The sequence below is a fragment of the Eulemur rufifrons genome, chromosome 6 (genome assembly GCF_041146395.1).
Source record: "Eulemur rufifrons isolate Redbay chromosome 6, OSU_ERuf_1, whole genome shotgun sequence".
Lineage (NCBI taxonomy): Eukaryota > Metazoa > Chordata > Mammalia > Primates > Lemuridae > Eulemur > Eulemur rufifrons.
In genome coordinates this window covers 60,693,533-60,716,012 of record NC_090988.1, presented here as the reverse complement: position 1 = coordinate 60,716,012, position 22,480 = coordinate 60,693,533, and the positions used below count along the sequence as shown (strand labels likewise).

The window sequence follows — 22,480 nt, the reverse complement described above, 5'->3', positions numbered from 1 at the left end:
TACTGAAAACCTAAATATAAGACCTGAAACCATAAAACTCTTAGAGGAAAACAGGGGTATAAATCTTAATGGCCTTGCATTTGCAATTGATTCTTATGTATGACACCAAAAGCATTAACAACAAAAGAAAAAATAGGTAAATTATACCTTCAAATTTTAAAATTTTGTACATCAAAGGACATTATCAAGAAAGTAAAAAGATCCAGCCTGAGCAACATAACAAGACCCTGTCTCTACAAAAAATAAAAAAAAAAAAATTATCCAGTCATGGTGGTGTGCTCCTGTAGCCCCAGCTACTTAGCTGAGGCAGAAGGATCACTTGAGCCCAGGATTTTGAGGTGGCAGTGAGCTATGATGACACCCCTACACTCTAGTCTGGGCAACAAGACCCTGTTTCCAAAAAAAAAAGGAAGAAAAGAAAATGAAACAAAGAAAGGAAAAGACAACCTGTAGAATGGTAGGAAATATTTTTAAATCATATCTGATAAGGACCTAGTATGCAGATTATATAAAGAATCCTTACAAGTCAACAAGAGAAATATATAACCCAATTAAAAATGGAATAAAGGGCTTGAATAGACATTTATCCAAAGAAGATATACAGATAGGCAAAAATCACCTACACTCAAATGGCTCAGAAAAAAATCATGTGTGTTTGTGGATAGAGTGTTCTAGTGCGTGAATACAAACGTTAAAGCAAATGGAACAAAATTTGAAGAATTAGGTGAATCATGGTAAAGGCTACATGAGTGCTCTGTGTATTCTTGTTATTTTTATTACTTTTCTGTAAGTTTTAAATTATTTCCAGAGAAATGTTTTTAAAAATTCATTTACTTGCGATCCAGCTTAATAAATATAGCATCATAAATATAGTTAGAACACCCTGCCTGTGCCTTCTCTTCCCAGAGATGAACACTATCCTGCATTTTGTGTTTATTAGTCCTGACATATCTTTATTCTTTACATATTTATATATATCTAAACAGTATATAATAGCATTTTGCATATTTTTAAATGTTATATAATGCTATCATACTATATAATTATTATGCACCTGACTGCTCTCATTCAGTATTATATTGGGGATGATTATTCATGGCAATATATGTAATGCTAGCTCATTCGTTTTCATTGCTGTACAAGTATACCAAAAGTCTTAGTGGGGTTTTTTAATTTATATTAAATTCACAAGTATAAATACTACAGACTTACAAAAAAAATTTATATCACTTGAAAATTGTATTTAAATTTCTTCAATAATTTTGTGAATTTTGAATACCTTTTTAGTTTTAATTTTTTGTTTCAATCAACATTTGCCATCTTCAGAGTATAATAATTTCATAATTTTATTTTACCACCATTCATTCTCACATTTAGGATATTTCTACTTTTTTCATTATTTCAAATATTGCTACAATGTACCACTGTATACTTACTTTCTTCTTGGATATATGAGAGAGTTTCTGTGATAAATAACTGAGAACGGAATTACTAGAATTGTTGTAATGACTAGGTATGTGCATCTTAATTTTGCTTTATTTGTACTTCTCACAGCAGTATATATGGTAGTTCCTTTTCCTCCCTGTCCTCATAAAAACTTAGAATAGTCAGGTTTAAATTTTGGCTATTGCGATAGTTTTGAAATCATTGATATATTAGGTTGAATTTTTCTGATTACTAGAGATATTTAAGTTTCTTTTCATATCTTATCAACCATTTTGGTTTCCTCTTCTATAAATTGTGAGTTCATATTATTTTCTTATGTTGCTTTTTTCTTATTGATTTTAGTAGGGTTTTCAAAAAGCATATTTTAGATACTTATCCTTTCCGTTTATATACTTTGTAGGTAATTTCTCAGTCTGCGAAAAAGCCAGTCTGAGACTTGGCTTTACTTTTTTAATGTTATCTTTTGACACAAATTTTTAATTTAAAATAATTAAATTTATTGATCTTTTTGTTTATGATTTATGTATTTTATACTTTTCCTATCTGAATCTATAAAGCTATTTCTTGACATCTTTCTATTAATATTATTTTTAATTGATCATAATTGTATACATAATGGGACACATTATAATGTTTGATATAGGTATATAATGTGGAATGGCTAAATCAAGCTAATTAACATGTTTATAATTTTGCTTGCCATTTTTTGTGGTGAGACCTTTGAAAGTTACTCTCTTAGCTATTTTGAAATATACATTATTATTGACTATAGTCACCTGCTATGCAATAGATCTCAAAAACTTATTCCTCCTGTTTAATTCAAACTTTATACTCTTTGATCAACAACCCCTCCATTCCCTCCCTCCACCCCAACCATAAGAAAGAAGGAAATCCTGTCATTTGTGATGACATGGATGAACTTGGAGGAGATTTTTCTAAGTGAAATAAGCCAGGCACAGAAGGACAAATACTGTGTGACCTCACTTATATGTGCTGTCTGACCCTTTTGTTGAAAGTCTTGAAGTCTTTTGATAGTGATTCACATCATTGTTCAGAGAGCTTGTCAGTTCAGTGAAACATTTTTGAGTGCGGACTATAAACTAGGTATTCTGCTAGGCAGCAGGGGTATAGCAGTGTAGAAAGTCCACGATAGTCTTTGAGGAACTCACATTTTAATGAAGGGGACATCAGATAGAGGGAACGTGAGCAAAATAAGCAGAAATATCAAAGTGAAAAGTGTTCTGAGAGTTAGATATGTTCAGTATTGATCACATAATAGTAAGTGGTGGCAACAGGATGGAAAGATTGGTAAGACCATGGAGATGCTTTGTAGTGGTGCTCAAACTTAATTTTGTAGGTTACATGTTTTCAAACATTTTTAGCAATAGAACCCTAACTTCAAAGGCAAGTAATGTTAAAAACTACAGCAATTACAATAATAAACATAACATCAGCTAATATATATTGATTATTTACCATGGTACTGTGCTGAGAACTCAATACCTTAGGATCTCATTTCTTGTTCATATCAACCCTATAAAATAGGGGGTTTTTTTCCATTTTACCGAGACAGGAAGATTAATATGTAAAGCGAGTTGAAGCAAAGCTTCTCTTGCTAAATTGCTTATGTGAAGCAAAATACATTTGAAAATCACACCCAAAAGGATAGGAAGATAGCAAAAGGTTTGAAGGAACAAAAGTGACATAATCAGATTGGTATTTTATGTCCATCATTCTAAAAACTCTCTGGAAGACAGATTTGAAGGGAATAAGGACTGCATTAGGAAAACCAGTTAAGAAACTATTACATTGCTCAAAATAAGAGAAGATTAAAAATCTGAACTAAAGTTCCTGATGTGTATCACATGGCATAAGGTAGAAATGATAAAAAGGAATAGCAATTAATAATGGACCAAGAGGAAATTTGCACGTCACATGAAGGAGTTAGCTATGGCAAAGGGAGATATAGGAAGTATTTTACCTTGAGAAAACAAATTGGGGACTCTTGATTTAGTAGGGCCATGTGATTAAGGTTGAAGTGATATTAAAAAAGATGATTTAGTAATAAGAAATTAAGAAATAGTGTATTTATTAACTTCAGTTCAATAAGTTAAATTGTTTGCATGTTGTAGTTTTTACAGTTGCCACTAAAAAAAAAAATGGAAACAGACTTTATAAATTCCATACTAGCAGAGGGGATAAAAGAAAAGGCAGGAGAAATCAAAAAGAAAGAGAAAGAAGAGGTAGAATAAATAAAAAATATAGAATAAGATACTATATATATGTATAGTGTATGTCTCAGTAATTACAAGTGTAAGTTGATTAAATGATTTAATTAAAAGACAAGGTTGTCAGACTGAATTAAGAATAATTTCAATTATAGACAGTACCTGATTTATGATGGTTCGACTTGCAATTTTTCATCTTTGCAGTGGGTTTATCAGGATGTAACCCCATCCTAAGTCGAGGAGCATCTGTATATGCTATTTACAAGCAGAGAAAGGTGGAAGTTAAAAGATGGGAAAAGATACAACAGGCAAAATACAACAAAACAAAGCTGGTGGGGTGTTACTAACCAAATCAGATAAATAGACTCTGAGGGGTGCGGGGGGAATTAATAGAATAATATCGGTGCCTAAAACAGGAACTTAAGTACAGACCTTAGAGATAAAGTTGAAAAGAAGGTGATAGTGTATTTCCAAACAACTAATATGTTCAATGAGTATTACACTGATTTGAAGAATAAAGACAAAACTTAAAGTTTGGGAAAACAAATACCCATAGGTTATATGGAATTTACAGTTTAACCAAATACTTTGCTTCAGAGATTCTAAAAGTATTGGGTTTTTTTTTTCCATGCTATACTAAGTCTATGATTGTTGGCAACACATATAAAATTAAATGCACTTGGTAAGCCTCTGCTTTTGTGTTTTCAGGAATTCAAAACGTCCTTAGCCTCTTTTGTGCAGTACTCACAGAAAATAAAGTTCTCTTCCATTCTGCAAGTTTCCAGAGACTTAGTGATGCTTGTAGAGCCCTGGAATCTTTAATGTTTCCACTTAAATATAGGTGAGGTTCTTTCTTGCTAATTTTATTTATTCTCAATTGTGAATTACTTATTGATGGTAAGTCAGAATGCTATGGCACAATGGTATTGAACTATGTAGGCATATTTCACAAAGTTATGCCATTATGAGAGTCATGATTCTGATAAAATCTAGCCTAGAATTTGGGATTTCCAAGTTGTCCATTACTTAGTATTGATTAATTTAGTGAAAAAAATATTTAATTTGAATAGTGTCAGCAACATATAATTCTCTTTGAATACAATTGGTGATAAAGGTCTTTAGTCAGTGCTATGTTTATTATTAAATTTTAGGGGTTATAATGGTATTATGGTTTTACTGATAAAAAGAGCTCTTATCTTTCTTAGATACCCACTAAAATATTTATATGTAAATAATATAATGCCTGGGGTTTCTTCAAAATAATAGAGAAGAGAACAAAGGTGGGTGAAAATATATATGTGGCCATGCATTGGTACTTGTCAAAACTGGACTGGATACATGGGGCTTCGTTAAGTCTTTTTTCTCTCATTTTTTAGGGATTATTTTAAAAATTTCTCCTAATAAAAAGTTAAAACAAAAAAATCTAAGCTGTGATGCCTGATAGTGCTATAAGTAGAATATTTTACCTCTAATATACTATAATCAATTTGATAATCATAACATCTAGGAAACTAGTTCATATAAACTAGATAAAATTTTAGACTGTCTCCAAAATTTCTTTAAAAACTTTCTTTAATCTATGTGCTTTTCTTAACCTTTTAGATAAAAGAGTGTTCTTGACCTTATTTTATTTTTGCTGTTCTTAAATGCAGAAATCAAGTATAGAAAATAGAATTTGAATGATTGTTCTATATAGACAAGTCATTGGCTAGTATTGAGAGGGGAGGACCTATGAGAGAGTCAGTGTTACTGTCTAATGTCAGATTTCTATGTAAGGAAAAATGCTTTCAAACAATATTAAAAGACCTAAAGAGACTGCTTGCCTGGGAGAAATAAAGGATAAGGAAGCAGGCCTGGGTTCCATTTACTTTTTGTCTTCTTGTATCTGATCATATCTTTCACATGAAGATTTTTAAATCATTTTTTCCAAAATTTTAATATTAACAAGCTTGAACATATTGATAATTTCTAAACATAGTAATATAAAGTTCATACAGCATAAAAATGAAAGAAAATATGTTTATATTGTAGAAAAACAAATATATCTGACATATTTTTATTATTTCCAGTTATCCGTATATTCCCATTCTCCCGGCTCAGCTACTAGAAGTTCTCAGTTCCCCAACACCTTTCATTATTGGAGTACATTCTATCTTTAAAACTGATGTCCATGAACTTGTAAGTATTCATCTTTAAAATTTCTAGTTATTGGGTCCAGAAGCTTCTCTTATTTCTTTGAGTCCTATAACATTTCAACTAAGTACTATATTCAAATCTGTTGCTATAACATTTCAACTAAGTACTGTATTCAAATCTGTTGCATTTCAATAGAAAAGACTGTATGGAAGAAAATTATTGAAAAGTCTAAATATATTATTTTTGTCTATAAGCATGGGAGATTTTTAAAAGGAGTTCATTAATGTTTTAAAATACCCTTCTTTGGGCATATTAAATATATCTTAATGTCTTCCTCATCTTACATGTGAGAAAGGATGATAAATTAATATTTTATTTATACTTTTGTTATTGGTGCTTGATTTATTCATATTTTGAAGTGAGGCCTGTCAATACTAAATAACTGATAACTAACAAAGCACTCATTTGCAAAAGAGTGAACTGTTTTAGTGAAACACAAGTTTGGTATGAGCCCCCACCACATTTTTGTGTTCTTAATACCATATGAATAGAAATACCAGAGAAGGAAAAGTAATACTCTACGTTCAAGCCACTTTTGGAATAATGCTTTTAGTTGTATGTATCACACTTTACAAGGAACTGTAATAAAATAAAGCACTTCAGAAAAGGACATCCAGGATTATCAAGAGTTTAGAAACTATATTCTTTAAAGCCCTAAGGAAATTTTCTCAGGTAATAATCTGATACTATTTTATAGCTAAAGGTAAATATTTAAATTACTGTTACAGTAGAAGGGTTAAGGTTCATTTTTTATAACTCTAAAAGGCCAAAATAGAATCAGTGGGTATGGTGGATATAAAAACATTTCTGCCCAATATAAGTGTTTCCAACTATTAGAGCTGCCCAGTGATGGAGTGGGTTTCCTTACGTAAGATAAGGGGTATACTCTCAAGCACTGTAAGTAGAGGGTAAAAATCAAATTACATGACACTTTTCAGGGAGTATAAGAAAAATTCTTTACTGAATGGTTAGGTTATATGACATCTGTGATCTACTGATACTTAAGACTATCTAATTTTAGTTTTAAATGCCAGCAAAGAAGTAAGCTCTCTGGTATTTACACGATAATTCTAGTTATAATCAAATCAGAGGTGTCATTTAAACTAACAAAAGGTTATTCAACATTATAATTGTAAACAGGACCCTCATTCAAATATTCATCATTCTTTCTAACTTTGTATGTTAATATCTGGTTCCTATATAACTTAGTTATCACCATATAAAAATATGTGTAAATCAATAAACATTTAATAAAACCTAATTAGTACTAATTAAAAGCATATCCATCTGGTTTGTAGATAATTTCATTACCACTAAATATAAATAGTCATTGGAGATAGGACAAACCAAGTGTTGCCAGATGTAAAGTTCTTTAAATTTTAATGAATAAATTAGAATGAATTATAATCATATTATCAGTGTAACAACTTCACTAATCTTGGCTAGTTTCTCTTACATTTTCATGTAAGTTATTTTTAAGTAGACTCTTGTAAAATGCTAAAAATCAGTTTTTTTCATAAGCACCTAAACAGTACTCCTTTGTATACTAATTGCTTTGCTTGTTAATTCTTATAATAAATACTAATTTATTTAGAATATGACTAAACTATTATAATAAAGCATCTAAAATGCAATGGCTCTGTGCTTGCTTCAGGAGCACATATACTAAAACTGGAACAAAATGCATTGGGTCAAACAAAATGGAGTTTTATTTAACATTCATGCAGCAGTCTGTGAAGATGTTCCATTATGCCAGGCAAATTTGATCTATGAAGTTATTTAGGGTCCAAGCTTCCTTCCTTCTTGTTTCTCCAACAGAATCCCCTTAGAGATTGTCATCAATTTGAAAGCTCAAGACTGGGTTGCTGCCAGTTTATAGTTTTAGCCTATGAGAAGAAGAAAGAGAGCAAGCATAGGAGAGCCTCACAAGACCCTCTATTTTGAGGGGCTGGAAGACACACATCATTTCTCATGTTCTATTGGCAGAAATTTAGTCACATGCCACACCTAATTTCAAAGGAAGTTGGGAAATATGAGGTAGCTGGGAAGCCAGGAACCCAGAATTCTAATACTATGGATATGTAAGAGCCTCTTCCATACCTGATTCTTCTCATTTTGAATTAGTCAAGGCCAAATTAATTTGCTTAACACAAATGCATTTTATTAATTATAGATTAATTTTTTTATCTCTTTCAGTTAGATGTAATCATAGCAGATTTGGACGGAGGCACTATTAAAATTCCTGAATGTATTCACCTCTCTTCCCTCCCAGAGCCACTTCTACATCAGACTCAGTCAGCTCTTTCTTTGGTATGATTTTTTTTTTTAATAGTAATTTTCTCTTGATTTAACTCCGAAACTAAGATAGTTGTAAATAAAAATCTGTGTCAGTGTAATTACTTTAAACAATGAGTTGTATGTTTGAAACATGAATATATTTTCATATAGTATTTAGAATAGAATTCATTTACAAGGTAGCTATCTAAAGAATATACTTTGAATCCTGGCTGGGCACAGTGGCTCATGCCTGTAATCCTAGCACTTTGGGAGGTCGAGGCTGGAGGATCACTTAAGGTCAGGAGTTTGAGACCAACCTGAGCAAGAGCGAGACCCCGTCTTTACAAAAGATAGAAAATTGTCTGGGCACAGTGACTTGTGCCTGTAGTCCCAGCTACTTGAGAGACTTAAGGCAGGAGGATCGCTTGAGCCCAGGAGTTTGAATTTGCAGCGAGCTGTGATGAGCCACTGTACTCTATCCCAGGCAATAGAGTGAGTCCCTGTCTGAAAAAAAAAAAAAAATATATATATACACACACACACACACACACACACACACACTTTGAATCTTAACTGAATGTTTGTTCTACATTCATTCAGCTTGCTCATTCATTTATTTATTTATTCATTTATTTGTTTATTTAAAGACAGTCTTGCTCTGTCACCCAGGCTGGAGTGCAATGGTACCATCATAGCTCACCATATTCTCGAACTGCTGGGCTCAAGTGATCCTCCTACCTCAGCCTTCCTAGTAGCTGGGATTACAGGCATGTGCCACCACACCCAGCTAATTTTTTTTTTTCTTTCCATTTTTTTAGAATAGAGTCTAGCTATGTTGCCCAGCCAGGTCTGAAACTCCTGGCCTTAAGTGATCCTCCCAAGCATATTTATTTGGTAGCTGTTATGTAACAGATACACTGTTAGGTATTGGAAATACACCTGTGAAAACAAGATAAGACTCTTGCTTGAAATCTATGATTCCCCTAAGATCCACCATTAGATGTTAGTTTCTGTTCCCTAACCTCCTTATTGGCATCTCATTCCTCTTTGGTACTTGCAAAACAATGATTTTGTCTTGCCAAGGTTTTCAAGTTACTACAGAAAAGATGTGACTTATTGATACATTAAATGTCCAGCATTCCATGCAGTAAAATTTTTAAAAATCTTGTGACCTGGGTTTTTCTTATTGAAACAAATTTAATTTTTTTGAGTTATTTTACCTTAGTTGGATTTTTAAAACACATTATTTTATTTTACTGACAGCCTTTTAGATGCCCATTTATCCATCATCAGAAAATTGAACTTTAGAAATTCTGCATTCTTTTTTAAGATATTACTAGAACTAAGGCCTTCATATTCTTCTTTAATAATGTTTCAGTATGGGCTGTTTGAAACTGATTTTTTCCCCCTTAAATAGAAACTTAGAGGTCTAGGATTGCTGGGAAGGATTTTATTCTCAGAGAACTTTTAAATTTGTATTAGTCCTTATATTGTTATAGTGGTATCCATGAAATGGAAAAATTTAGAGAAGACTGACTTTTCCTAATATAATCTGTAATCTGAAATACAAGGTATAATAGAATAGAAAAGACACTAATGTAGGACACAGGAAACCTGAATTTTAATCTACATTCTGCCACTCAAGATTATTGAACAAATTATATCCCATAGCTAGGCCTATTTCCTGGTCTTTAGCTATAGGATGAATATACAGAGATGTGACTAGGTGACTGTTTCCCAAAGTGAAGCATGGAAATTATTTTGGGTGGTAGGTGGTCAATCTTTTTTATTTTAATAATTATATATTTATTATAACATGTATTTAAATATAAATTTGAATATAAATACACATATAAAACCTGTGATTTCATAGATGATGATATCTAAGAAAATACTAGTTTTAAAAAGACGAGTTGATGTAACGACAATTTAAAGAAAAATATTAAGTATGTAATTGTACAAATGGTATGTATATGTAGCAAAAGCTAATAAGGTAGTATTTGAATGACTGAAGAAAGTTTAATGTTTCTAGAAATCCTATAGTGATTAATTCTGATATGTGATTACTTACTAGTGATATTAATAATTATTTAGAGATTAAGTACCAAAATTAACAAAGATTAAGATTTTAGTTCTTATGTCAATGGCTCCTGGTTGGTGTTCTGCTGCACACTTATATACCTTAATCTGCAACACCTGTACCACCAAATCAAAGTGTAAAATTCATTTTTGCTAAAACTGAGTATACCAATTGTTATAGTTATTAAGCATAATGGTGGATTATGTGCTATAGTGTGGTACTGTGAATAAGAGGTAAGTGTAGAGTATATTGTCAAGCTAGGACCAAAAAGCGATCAGATTTGATGGGCCATGTGGGAGCCTTGACACACATGTATAATGAGCTTTGTTTGGTTTGTAAATAATTGTTATCAAATGGTACCACAGTACTTAAACTATATAATAACCATGTATGATTTTATAGACACCAAGATATTATAATAATGAGTGATATTATAATAATTTAGTGATTGGGTTATAATTATTGTAGATATTTTAGTGTTGCTTTTAGGGATTATTTTGAGTCTTTTTGTCTATTCTAAGTATACCATCAAAAACTTCAGTATTTAAAAATGATTCTGCAAAGACAAAAGGTTGCCATATACTGATGCAATTTCATGTTTCTTTCTGTGTAAGTCCTGCAAGAGCCCTTCTTTCACACCTTCTCCCCAACCTGCTTTCCTTCAAAGCCTAACTCAAATGTTGCCTTCTTTTTTGTTTAGCTCTCTCTACAATTAACTAATCATATTTTACATTTCATATTTAATACTTCATTTGTTTATAGCATTTGTCACATTATATTATACTTTTGCTCTTCTGGACTGCAAAGTTCTAAAGCTTATTCCCTTTCTCCTCGGTATTTCAATTAGTTAATTCATTCATTCATTTTTAAATACACTGGGAAACATAAAAACAAATGCCTGTTTTAAAAAAATTCATCTATCTAGACAAATAGCTCTGCCCGAGACCATTCCATTCCCAGAGACTACTATTTTATGGTTTAGTGTATGTCCTTTTAGAACTCTTCATTCTCATTAATATGTATATCAGTGTATGTACATATATAGGTTTAGGGTTTATTTTATTTTCAAATAATTGAGACCATACTATGTGTATTTTTCTAGAACATGTGTTTTCACTAAATATTTTGTTATGGAGATCTTTCCACACTAGTACCTACAGAGAGACCTCAGCTAACTGAATTGAATTTCATGGAGGGCATATATCATAATTCATGTACTGACTTTGCATCTTATTGCCCCAAGAATAGATTTTATTGATATTAAGATAATTAACATAACAAAACTTCTTTGCTTTAGATTTTACACCCAGATTTGGAAGTAGCAGATCATGCTTTTCCTCCTCCACGAACTGCTTTATCCCACTCAAAAATGCTGGTAAGAAGTTTAATATTTAAACTTGATGCTTTTAAAGAGAACTGTACTTTTGTTTGTAGGGTTATTAAAGAAGGTGAGTGAATTTAGGGAAAAGTGGACAGCATAGTACAAAAGTGCCACAAATTAGAAATTAGGAGAATTTCCACTGACTTTTCTTGTATCCTACTCAAGGAGGAGCCGTGGGGCGGGGCAGTGCACTGGCCAGAAGGAAAGTAGGGCTAAAACTCCTGCCCTGAGGAGACAAGAATAAGTAACTGTGCCAAGCATCAAATCTAAAGGGTCAGGCGCAAGGATGAAAAACAAAAGAGAAGCTTACAAAACTGGAAATAAAAAATGTTGATAACAGGAGAGAATCAAGTTTGAGGAGTGAGTGGATGAAAATAGTTCCAATTAGAAGGTATAAAGAGGGGGAATGTGTAATAGAGGCCCCTTTTTTTATTTTGCCTCATGCATTTCTTAGAGGCAAGTTTTGTAGCCAGTGAGGAGCCTCAGAGAGCTATATACAAATATTTAACTTAAGCATTCTTGACCTTCATTTCATCATCAGTTAAATAAGGGGTTGACTAAATAAATCTGTAAATTTCCTTACAGTTCTAAAACGATGATTCTATTAAAACTTGAATTATCAAAACAGATTTTAAGTCATACCTTATTAATATATGAATAGATTTATGTAAATTAGATGAACTTTGGAAGAATTGCATAAGTTTTTCTTTTTATATTTATGACTATAATTCTTTTAGTAGATATAAAAATCAAAGTTCTTGGGGTATATGCCCTTCTGTAACATAGTAAAAGAGAGGACTTCACGACTTATTTTTTCCCCAGAGGAAAATTCAGTGTACTAGGGGGAAGTTTTATTTGGTTCCATATGAAGAACATCCTAAGCTGCCTAACAATGGGATGGACTAGCCACCCACTCAAGGCTGCCCCAAAGGAGTCTTACATGTGGAAAGCACAGATAGACTTATTCTTTCCAACTTTTCACTTTCAACCTGTTTGACTTGATGACATTTCACTTGTTTTTAAGAAGTTAAATTGCCTAACATGTTTTTCCTTATATTTTCAGGATAAAGAAGTGAGAGCAGTTTTCCTTAGATTATTTGCACAACTTTTCCAAGGCTATAGATCATGCCTACAACTTATAAGAATTCATGCAGAGCCAGTAATACATTTTCATAAAGTAAGATAACAGTACTGTATTGTATGTATCTGTCCAAAAAAGTAGACTCTAATTTAATAGAACTACTTGACTGTCTTTTCTAGTCTTGTACGTTTTGAGCCATGTTTTGAGCCTAATAAATGTGATTATTTAAAATTTCTGCTTTGTATAGTTCCTATTGTAATAATACTGTGGAACTGACATAATGTTTTCCTTTAGAGTATGTTAACTTTAAATTGGTTTTTCTTTTAAAGTTGAGTGTTAATTTCTGGTTTCTCCTGCCATATATACAGATTCATTTCTATTCTTTTCAATACATGCAGTATTTCAGATCAGACAAAAATCCTATTTGAGAGAAATGTATTTTATAACACATATTTACACATGAAGGCATTTATACAGGCTTTGATATTATTACTACATTTTTGTTTTGACGATTTGTCCATTATCAAGTGATAAATTATTACTTCACATTTTCTTTCTTTACAGACAGCTTTCTTGGGGCAGCGTGGTTTGGTCGAGAACGATTTCCTCACTAAAGTACTGAATGGAATGGCATTTGCAGGTTTTGTTTCCGAAAGAGGTCCTCCTTATAGATCTTGTGATCTCTTTGATGAGGTATAGTTCTTATAAAATGAGTTCATTATTTTATAGACATAATTAGGTAAGTAGTTAAAAGTATGGAAGTAATAATATTTATACAAAATCATAAATATATATTAAGTATAAAATAATCCAAATATTTATTATTATGCTTATATCTTAATATTTGTAATGTGGATTAGAAAAATTAGAAAAAATATTAATTATAGGATGCCTTGGAAGTACATATAATTTTTGTACTGAATTTTGAATAGTTGATTAAAATCTTTTTGAAAATTGAACAGTGATTGTAGAAATAGAACTATTTTTGAAGGCAATAATACAGTGATTTTTAAAATAAGTTTTATAGGGAGAAAGGTCTAATTTTAATGCACAGATATGTGACTTCATACTGGAGTTACGTTTAATCTATCAGTGTCATAGAGCCATAGTTTGCCTTTGTGGCATTCTTACTAATCGATAATCAACATTTCTCTAGCTCCTGAAGGAGATACTAAATATATGGAACACAGATTTAGTCTCTATCTTTACAGAATTGGCCATATAAAAGGGAGAAATATGCCTTCAGTCCTACAGAGTTAAAAATTTAAAAATAAATAAAATAGAAGGGAGAAATAGGGCAGATGTGAATCAAAATAAGAGTGCTATTTTGCATTTATTGTGTTTTCTCCTTTTTAAAAGCATCTTTCCATTTATCATTTAACTGTATATTCACAGCAGCCCATTCTGGTGGATAGAACAATGAATATTATTCCCATTTCAATTTCTGAAAGAGCACTGTATTGGAACCAAAAATCTAAAAGTTCCTTGAAGTTCATAAAAGAACAATGCTTATAGCATCCAGGATAATGGAGAATAATTAGTAGTGGTCATATTTTGCTGCTGGTGATTTTATTTTATAAAGAGAAGATAGGAATCAAGGTCTTAAATATCCTTTGTTCAGAGGAAAAGGATCTTTTATTCTCTGTAAATATATTTAAGTATTCACAGGTAAGAATTAAAGAAGAGGCACATGTTTTAGTTCTAAGTATGAAGTCCTGCATCAAATGCCTTAATTAATAACACAAAGCATATGAAGATTTAGGAGATGTTATCCTGAAGTGGACAATTATTTCTACTCAATTATTGGTTGTTGACTCTCTATTATTAACATTTAATATGATTGATTATTGAATATACTTACATATATATCAGCCTTTAGATTCTAAACTAAGTAATTGATACATATGTTTTATGGGATTAAATTAGATGCTCTCTAAGATCCTTTCTAGCTCCTACATTTTGTTAGTCTCTGAAGCTTCATGAATAGTAACATTGGTTTATGTACTCTCTTTCTTTTCTATTCAAATTTCCCTTAATAACTCTCTCTGGCAGCTTCATCACAACTAAAAAGTTATATTTCTGAATCCTGGCCTAGAATAGGTAAAGCCATAGTTTTATATGTATATCTGCTCCTGTGACTATATTAGTTCCTAGAAGGAAGAATCCTGTATTACACCTTTTTATTTTTATTATCCATCTATTTGCCCTCCCACAAGTTTTTTTTTTCCCTGTCAGCCCTGTTTTCTCCACCCTAAGTATATGCACTCACACCATTCTCTCAGTAAATTAGTTAATAGGGAGATGGATATATATAATTTGAGAACTAGAAGTCTCCCAAAAGTCATCTTGTCATTCCATCTTATTTTAGAGATGAGAAAACTAAAGTCAGGAGTTTGAGTGACCTGTCCCAGAGCACAGTCAGCGGAACCAGGACTAGAGTCTTAGCAGCCTGACATAAACATTTGGTTCACGTTTTGTGAGTTAAGGAAGAGTTTGGAGCCTTTTGACTTGCTGAGTGAGAGAATTTTCCGAGTGAGGACTGTGGAATGACAGGAGTCTCTCTGAGTTCCAGAAATGACTTTTCCCAGGAAGATATAGGGCTCTAAATCATCAGGGAGGGACCACCACATAATCCAAGGATTTGATTGACACTGAAATCCCAGAATAGAGGTGAAACCTAAAATATTTTGTTTTAAAAATAGTATATATTTTGGATATTTTTGGTTTGTAAATTATATGATATTACACATAGTTTTTAAATGTGGCATATTTTGGAGTTGATGTTTTGCCATCTGATTCTTTTTCCAAGTTGGTAGCTTTTGAAGTAGAGAGAATTAAAGTTGAAGAAAATAACCCACTGAAGATGATAAAGCATATCAGAGAACTTGCTGAGCAACTGTTCAAAAATGTAAGTATATTTATTTAGACAGCCATTAATTTTAAAAGTACAGTATTAATAAAGAGTCTCATTTGCAAAACTAAAAAATTTCTTCTTTCTATTGATAATCTTTTTGGTCTGGATTATAAATTATAAGATATTACAGTCAATACTGTATATCAAAATAGACCGCACTTTTCAAAGTAATTTCCCTGTCAATCACAGTATTATGAAAACATCTTGGTCATAATTTTTCAGTTTGTCATTTTCCTGTCAATCACTGTATTATGAAAACATATTAGTCACAATTTTTCAGTTTATTTGCCCTCATTGTGATTTTCAGTTGGCTCTCTTTTGTGAGACAAAGTTTAGACCCATTGAAGCCCAGAACCACCTCAGATGAAGCTGACCAATGTACTCTGCTTCAGCTTGGTACAGTGATTGTCAGCTGGATCAAGAAAATTGTTTGAGTTTCATTGTTTTGAACAGACAGGTCCTGAAAAGCTGAGAAAAAGAAAGCAAATTGGCAAGTGACCACAGAAACATAAGGGTGGAAATACTCCCTGGATAGAGGAAATGCAAGTGAAAAGGATTGGGATGTGGTAAAGTGTGAAATAACCATTTGTGTACCGGTAAAGAAAAGAGCCTGAGATGACAGGGAGATTATGTATATGTGGAAAAATGGATTTTGGCTTATGAGTGCTGGTCATTTCTCCTACTTGTGAAGCTTTGAATCCTTTTACTAAGAAAAGTAAAGTCAATGGGAAGTATAGTCCTCCAGGGAAAAGTTAAGGGAAGTTGTGTTTTTAAGGAAATAGAGTTAAGAAGGACTTGGGGGTCAGTATCCTGGCCCCAAAAGGTATTGTTTAAGTTAGTTATTTGACTAGATGGACTATTTTGTGCATTGGGTCATTAGTACTTTGTCACATTTCATTTGAAATCTGAGAACTGATTGGATAAAAGCAGAGATACTAAAATGTGTTTCTTTGTTTCATATTATTCAATTATTTCTGAGTTTTAAGTTCTCTGTTCAGATTTTGACCTTCCTTTGAGGGAATGAATACTTTTTTGAAAGAGAACAAAGCAAATTCAGAGGTTTCATATTAAAACAAAAAAATGATTCTTTTCTGAATTGTGCTCATCTAAATTTTGGTAAAATAATTAGAAGATTCTTAAGTTCTATTTTATCAATTGCTAGTGGTTCATTATAAATTCTGAAAATATGTATGCTTTGCCTGTAATTGAAAAGGAACAGTAATATTCCTAACACATGCACAAATCATCAGCCATAGCATTTTTGTGCCTGTCAAAATATGAATTTAGTTTCTATTTTAAATTATTTAACACATGGGTACTTTAATTGGCTGTTACTTGTACATTATTGGTTTCTTTTTTTTTTTTTATTTTTTTTATTTCATCTTATTGTTATGGGGGATACAGAATTGCAGGTTACATACGTTGCCCATGTACCGCCTTTCCCCCCAAGTCAGAGCTCCAGCCGTGTCCGTTCCCCAGGTAGTGTGCGTTGCACCCATCATGTAGGTATATGTCCCTCCCCCCCCTTCCCGAGTCAGCACCTTCAAGTGTTACCATTCCCCAAACGGTGTGCAATGCACTCATTGTGTAGGCATACCCCCATCCCCTCCCCCACCTCCTACCTCAGTCTGATATCCGATTGGTGTCGTTCCTAGATGTGTATTTAGGTGATGTTCAGGGAAACCAATTTTCTGGTGAGTACATGTGATGCTTGTTTTTCCATTCTTGGGATACTTCACTTAATATAATGGGTTCCAACTCTCTCCAGGAGAACCATAGAGATGTCGTATCTTCACTTTCATATCCACATATATATCACATTTTAAATCATAATATATTGGTTTAGCAAAGGTATAAATAAATGATTTTCCTGGCAACTTGCATGCCAGGGTATATTTCTTACATTTATTGACTCACCACATTTTTAGTTATTTATAACTATGCCTAATATAATAAATGTATTTTTTATTAGTATGCTGAAATTTAAAGAGAATTCTGTTAGAAGAAACACTTGTATTCTGTGGTGATCTTTGCCACATATGATAGGGGTGTAGAAGTAATGTACAACATGATCATGTGAGAAATTTCTTTTGACCTGCAATAATAAAAATAAATATTGAGTGTTTAGCACAATATCCCAGACGTGGGATTAAGCACTTTACATAAATTACCTCTAATCCTTATAACAACAATGTAAGACAGTATCATTATCCCCATTTTATTGGGGAAGGTTGGCTCAGGATCATATATAACAGGATTAAGTGAAAGAATTCAGATTTTAAACCCAGAAATTTTCATCTATCTAATTCCTATGTTCTTTCAATGTGTGGCTGGCTTGTCTCCAGTTGGAAAAAATAGTAATGTTTCCAATAGTTGACTTTACACTTTGTTCTTTATGGATACTTTAATATACTTTCTCATTTGATCTTGGAAATGACCCTGTGGGCAGGTGTAGATAAGTGAGCAAAATGGAGATTGGAAAGCTTTTTTCTTGCCATGGTGGGAATAATTTATTAATGGACTTCAAAGAATAGCAGAATGTCAAGTGGGAATCAGTTCAATAAAATCAGTCAAATGGACTGATCCTTTTAATAGCTGAATATTTATTTCTTAGGTCTTTACAAGACTACTCCAGAACTGTAAAATTTTATAGCCAGTAAGTGACCAGAGTTGGGGTTTTGACACAAGTTTGTCTCTATTACATGACTAAGTGCCCAGTGTATGCAAGGGACTGTGCCAAGCCACTTTAATGCAAAGATGAAATAAACAGTTCCTTCCTTGACATCATAGAACTTAAATTTTGTGATTCATAGCTTACACTAAGCCAACAGAGAACTGAAAACTACAATAAAATGAATATCTAGTAATTATACATTCTTAAAGGTAAATGTAAAACACAATCTATGTCCTTTTAAAATGACATGTTTAAAGCAACCATCATGAGGTACTATATTACTATGTAAGAAACTCTGTTACCTAGGGGTACGACCCCCTCAAATGTAGTCTACATTCACGAGCCCTTATTGGGCTTTTTTTCATAATCCAATTATAATCCATTTAATTTAATACATTCCATTCCTTAAGTATGTATTTAGTAAGTACCTACTAGTGCCAGGCATTTTCTAGATACATAATTCTACTAATATCCTTCAGAAGAGGATACACATATATGATGAATAAGAATTTTGAGACCATCCCAGTGGATTGTGATCAGACTTTCTGAGATTGCTTCTAGTTCTAAGATTTCTGTAGTCCATGATGATCCCAACATTCCTGAAGTAAACACTTTTCAAAGTTAAAAAGCAGAACATGATGGTAAAGTTACTTTCTGGGGTCATGCAGGAAATTGGGGGTAGGGAGGCGGGATGGTATCAATGCAAGGAAAATAATCCACATGGTTCTATTTTTAACTAGTCAGCTTTTTGGAAAAAAAAAAAAAACACATTTCTAAAATTCCCATCTGGTAAGTAAAAACCAACCGTATAATTGGACTGTTTCCTTATTGTGTTAGAATTGAGACTTGGTGATTCCATTCAAATATTTGTAAATACTTTATTGCACTGAAGTCCGGTAGCCTCTCTTTTAACTTCCCTTTCAAGTATTTCAAAAACATACCTTAATTTTCCAGTTTCTTCTTACCACTCCTTTATATCGCTTTTTAATGAGTTTTAGGAATGTGAGTAGGATGAATTGTAACTAGGTTTAGCTGCTCTTTTAGCTTTGTGGAGCTTCCTGAATAATTAAGAAAAGTATTTGGTGACTTTGCTGAAATGGGTATGTGGAATGAAGGAGAGGGAAGTGACTAAATCCATTAAAGATAAATTGTGTAAGCATTGGCAGGATTTATACCATGAAGATTATTGGCAACACATCTATCCAGCTTTTCTTTCCAGGTCCTATTGATAATGCAGGGGTCAGTCTGCCCACTTTGGCTTTCTGAATCTTCAGTGTCTGCATGAGAGCACATTTAACTACTTAGCTGCCCTATCCCTGTGTTTCTTGATATACACTTATAAAATGAGAGAGAACATGAAGATGGGCTAAGACACAAGAACTTCATAAAACCTCCATTCCAGGGCATTAAGACATCAGTTAGACATGGTTTTACTGTTTTACATAGTATAATTTTTTAATTTGTTTTGCATATCCAATAGTACATAAATATTTGCTGAACTATGTAATTTGACAATTTTTGTTTGTTTGTTTTTTATTTTAGAAGCAGGATCTCGCTATGTTGCTTACACTGGAGTACAGTGGCTGTTCACAGGCACTGTCATAGCACACTGCAGCCTTGAACTCCTGGGCTCAGGCGATCTTCCCGCCTCAGCCTCCTGAGCAACTGGGATTACAGATGCACCACTATGCCCAGCTTTGTCTGACAGTTTTATTAAACATTAAAGGGAAAAGTTAGAGTACCTAGATTTTCTTATAAAAGAATATGATATTTCAAATTGTGCCTTGTGGATATGTCATTGCCCCTCATTGAACCAAATAGATGTTAAAATCCTAATTTAGGAACAAAACTCAAATATAGGAATAGCCATTCCAAATCAAATAAGATCTATAGCTTTTACATCTCTGCAAAACTTCATTTCACTATCATACAAATTTAATCTATGCTGATAATATTTGTACTATTTGTCAACTGTGAATAAAAGAATTTTTTTTCATTATAGGAAGGAAGTAAAATATTGTGGTTACCTTTAGTCTTAGAGAGTTAAGGCATAAACATAAAACACTTATTTAGATTAGTATGATTACTATGCCCAAAGCATAGACCCCGAATCAAACTCCCTCCCCCATTCTGATTTCTTTATTTTATTATATGTTATTTATCATGATATAATTTTTACATACAGTAAAATTTATACTTTTTAATGTAAAGTTCTGTGGGTTTTGACAAATGCACGTAGTCTTATAACCATCAACACATAATAACTACATAGACCATTTCTATCACCCCAAAAAGTTCCTTAATTCTCCTTTATACTCACATTGTCTCACCACCTCAAGCACTTGGCAACCACTGATCTATCTTCTCTCTGTGTAATTTTGCCTTTTCCATAATGTCATTAGATAATTTTTTGAGTTCAGCTTTATTCACTTAGCATAGTGCATTTCAGAGTCAGCCATGTTGCTGCACATATAAGTTGTTTATTCCTTTTTAATGCTGAGTAGTATTTCATTGTATGGATGAACCAAAGTTTGATTTATCTGTTGACCAACTGAAAGACAATTTTGGCAATTATTAATAAAACCACCCTAAACACTTCCACAGGTTTTTGTGCGAACAGAAATTTTCAAGAGTCAGTGCTTAGGAATGGGATGCTGAGGTATATGGTAAAACAATGTTTGACTTTATAAGAAACTACCAAATTGTATTCCCAAGTGTCTGTGCACTTGCATTTTTCATTCCTATCAGTAGTATATCAGAGTTCCATTGGCTCCACATTTTCAGCAATACTTGGTATTGTCAGTTGCTGGGTTTTTTTGTTTTTGTTTTAGCCATTCTAATGGGTTTGTGTTAGTATCTTATTGTAATTTTAATTTGTTTTTCAGCAGATGAGTTAAAGTATAGGACTCTTAGCTAGTCACTGTATGGTGCCTTGGTACTTTTGACAAGAGTACTTGCCTTAGAATAGGAAATCTTCATTTGAAGTTATGAATTAGAGCAGTGGTTCTCAACAGGGACAGTCCTCCACCCCACCCCCATGAAGTTGGTCTGGAAACATTTTTGGTTGTCATAGCTGGAGGGAGTGTGCTACTGTCATCTAGTAGATTGAGGCAAGGGATACTTCTAAATATCTTACACTACACAAAACACCCAGCCTCTACCCCAAACAAAGAATATCAAGCCCAAAATATCATAAGTGCCCTGGACTAGAACAACCAGCCCATAAGATATTAAAGTTGTCCATCAAATTTGTTTGTATAAAGGATGAGACATTCAATTGAGTGATCACTGAAAGGCCTGTGAAGTTGGAAAATTGAGGATTTTTTATTCCATCAATGTCATGTACACTGCCAGGCAACTCGAAAGAATCCAGTTACATTTTGACTATGTTTAATGACTGAATTCCGTTAATAGTATTGTCTTCAACTATATCTGAAAAAATGTGTGTAACTTGCTATCTCACATAGTTCTAGGTATAGTTGGTACACATTAAATAATTTTAAAAACTTGAATTAATTTGGGAAACTTGGTAACCTTTAACGAGATCACATTGATTTGTCATTTAGTGCTGAGACCAGTGTGTAGGAAAAATTTTCTTTTTCCCAGTGTGGCTGTTGCCTACTTTGAATTTCCAGTGGGATTTGGGGTTTTTGTGTTTCGTTTTGCTTTGCTTTGCTTTTATTTGAAGTGCATTCTCAGCCCTGTTTTCTGTAAGCCCTAGGCATATTTTCATTTAGCCCATTAAAGGGGAGTGAGGGATCCATGTTTCCAGACCAGATGGTTTGTGTGTTTGTGTGTGTGTCATTTCAAGCCTGAGAAAAATCATTCTATCTCCCATTACTGTATATATACTCTTAAAGCAGGACTACAGAGAACATTCCTTGAAAATCATTATCCAAATTCAAAATTCTAAGATAGTGCATTTTGCCAAATTTCTTGGGTAGTTTATTTTTCTTGCCTTGGAAAAAAATTGTTGCCATGTTCGCTGTAAGTGTTTAGTTATCTAAATCCTTGTTATTACCTTGTATTTCTCTGGAATCAAAGGTGAAAATTTGGCTGCTTCTTTGTACTGTTGGAAAATAATGTATTTCCTTGTTTCAACAAGGAGATTCAACAACAAAATTGGGCTGCAGTTTTTAATGAGCTCAGTAACCTTCAAGGGACCAGTCCAATCGCATTTGGAGTCACAAGTAAGAGCACATG

At 32.8% G+C, this 22,480-nt stretch overlaps 1 protein-coding gene across 4 annotated transcripts in view; it reads left to right on the top strand.

Annotated features, from left to right (window-relative positions):
• The window catches only part of SBF2 (SET binding factor 2), a 417,689-nt gene that overhangs the window by 244,389 nt on the left and 150,820 nt on the right, over positions 1 to 22,480 (top strand). For 3 of the 4 annotated variants that reach the window (XM_069471156.1, XM_069471157.1, XM_069471155.1), the window contains 7 exons: positions 4,383 to 4,515; positions 5,744 to 5,852; positions 8,067 to 8,180; positions 11,525 to 11,602; positions 12,672 to 12,785; positions 13,254 to 13,382; positions 15,499 to 15,597. In XM_069471156.1, the coding sequence (XP_069327257.1) occupies positions 4,383 to 4,515; positions 5,744 to 5,852; positions 8,067 to 8,180; positions 11,525 to 11,602; positions 12,672 to 12,785; positions 13,254 to 13,382; positions 15,499 to 15,597 (776 nt within the window). The remainder of the gene's footprint in view (positions 1 to 4,382; positions 4,516 to 5,743; positions 5,853 to 8,066; positions 8,181 to 11,524; positions 11,603 to 12,671; positions 12,786 to 13,253; positions 13,383 to 15,498; positions 15,598 to 22,480) is intronic. The other variant, XM_069471158.1, reaches the window with a different exon arrangement.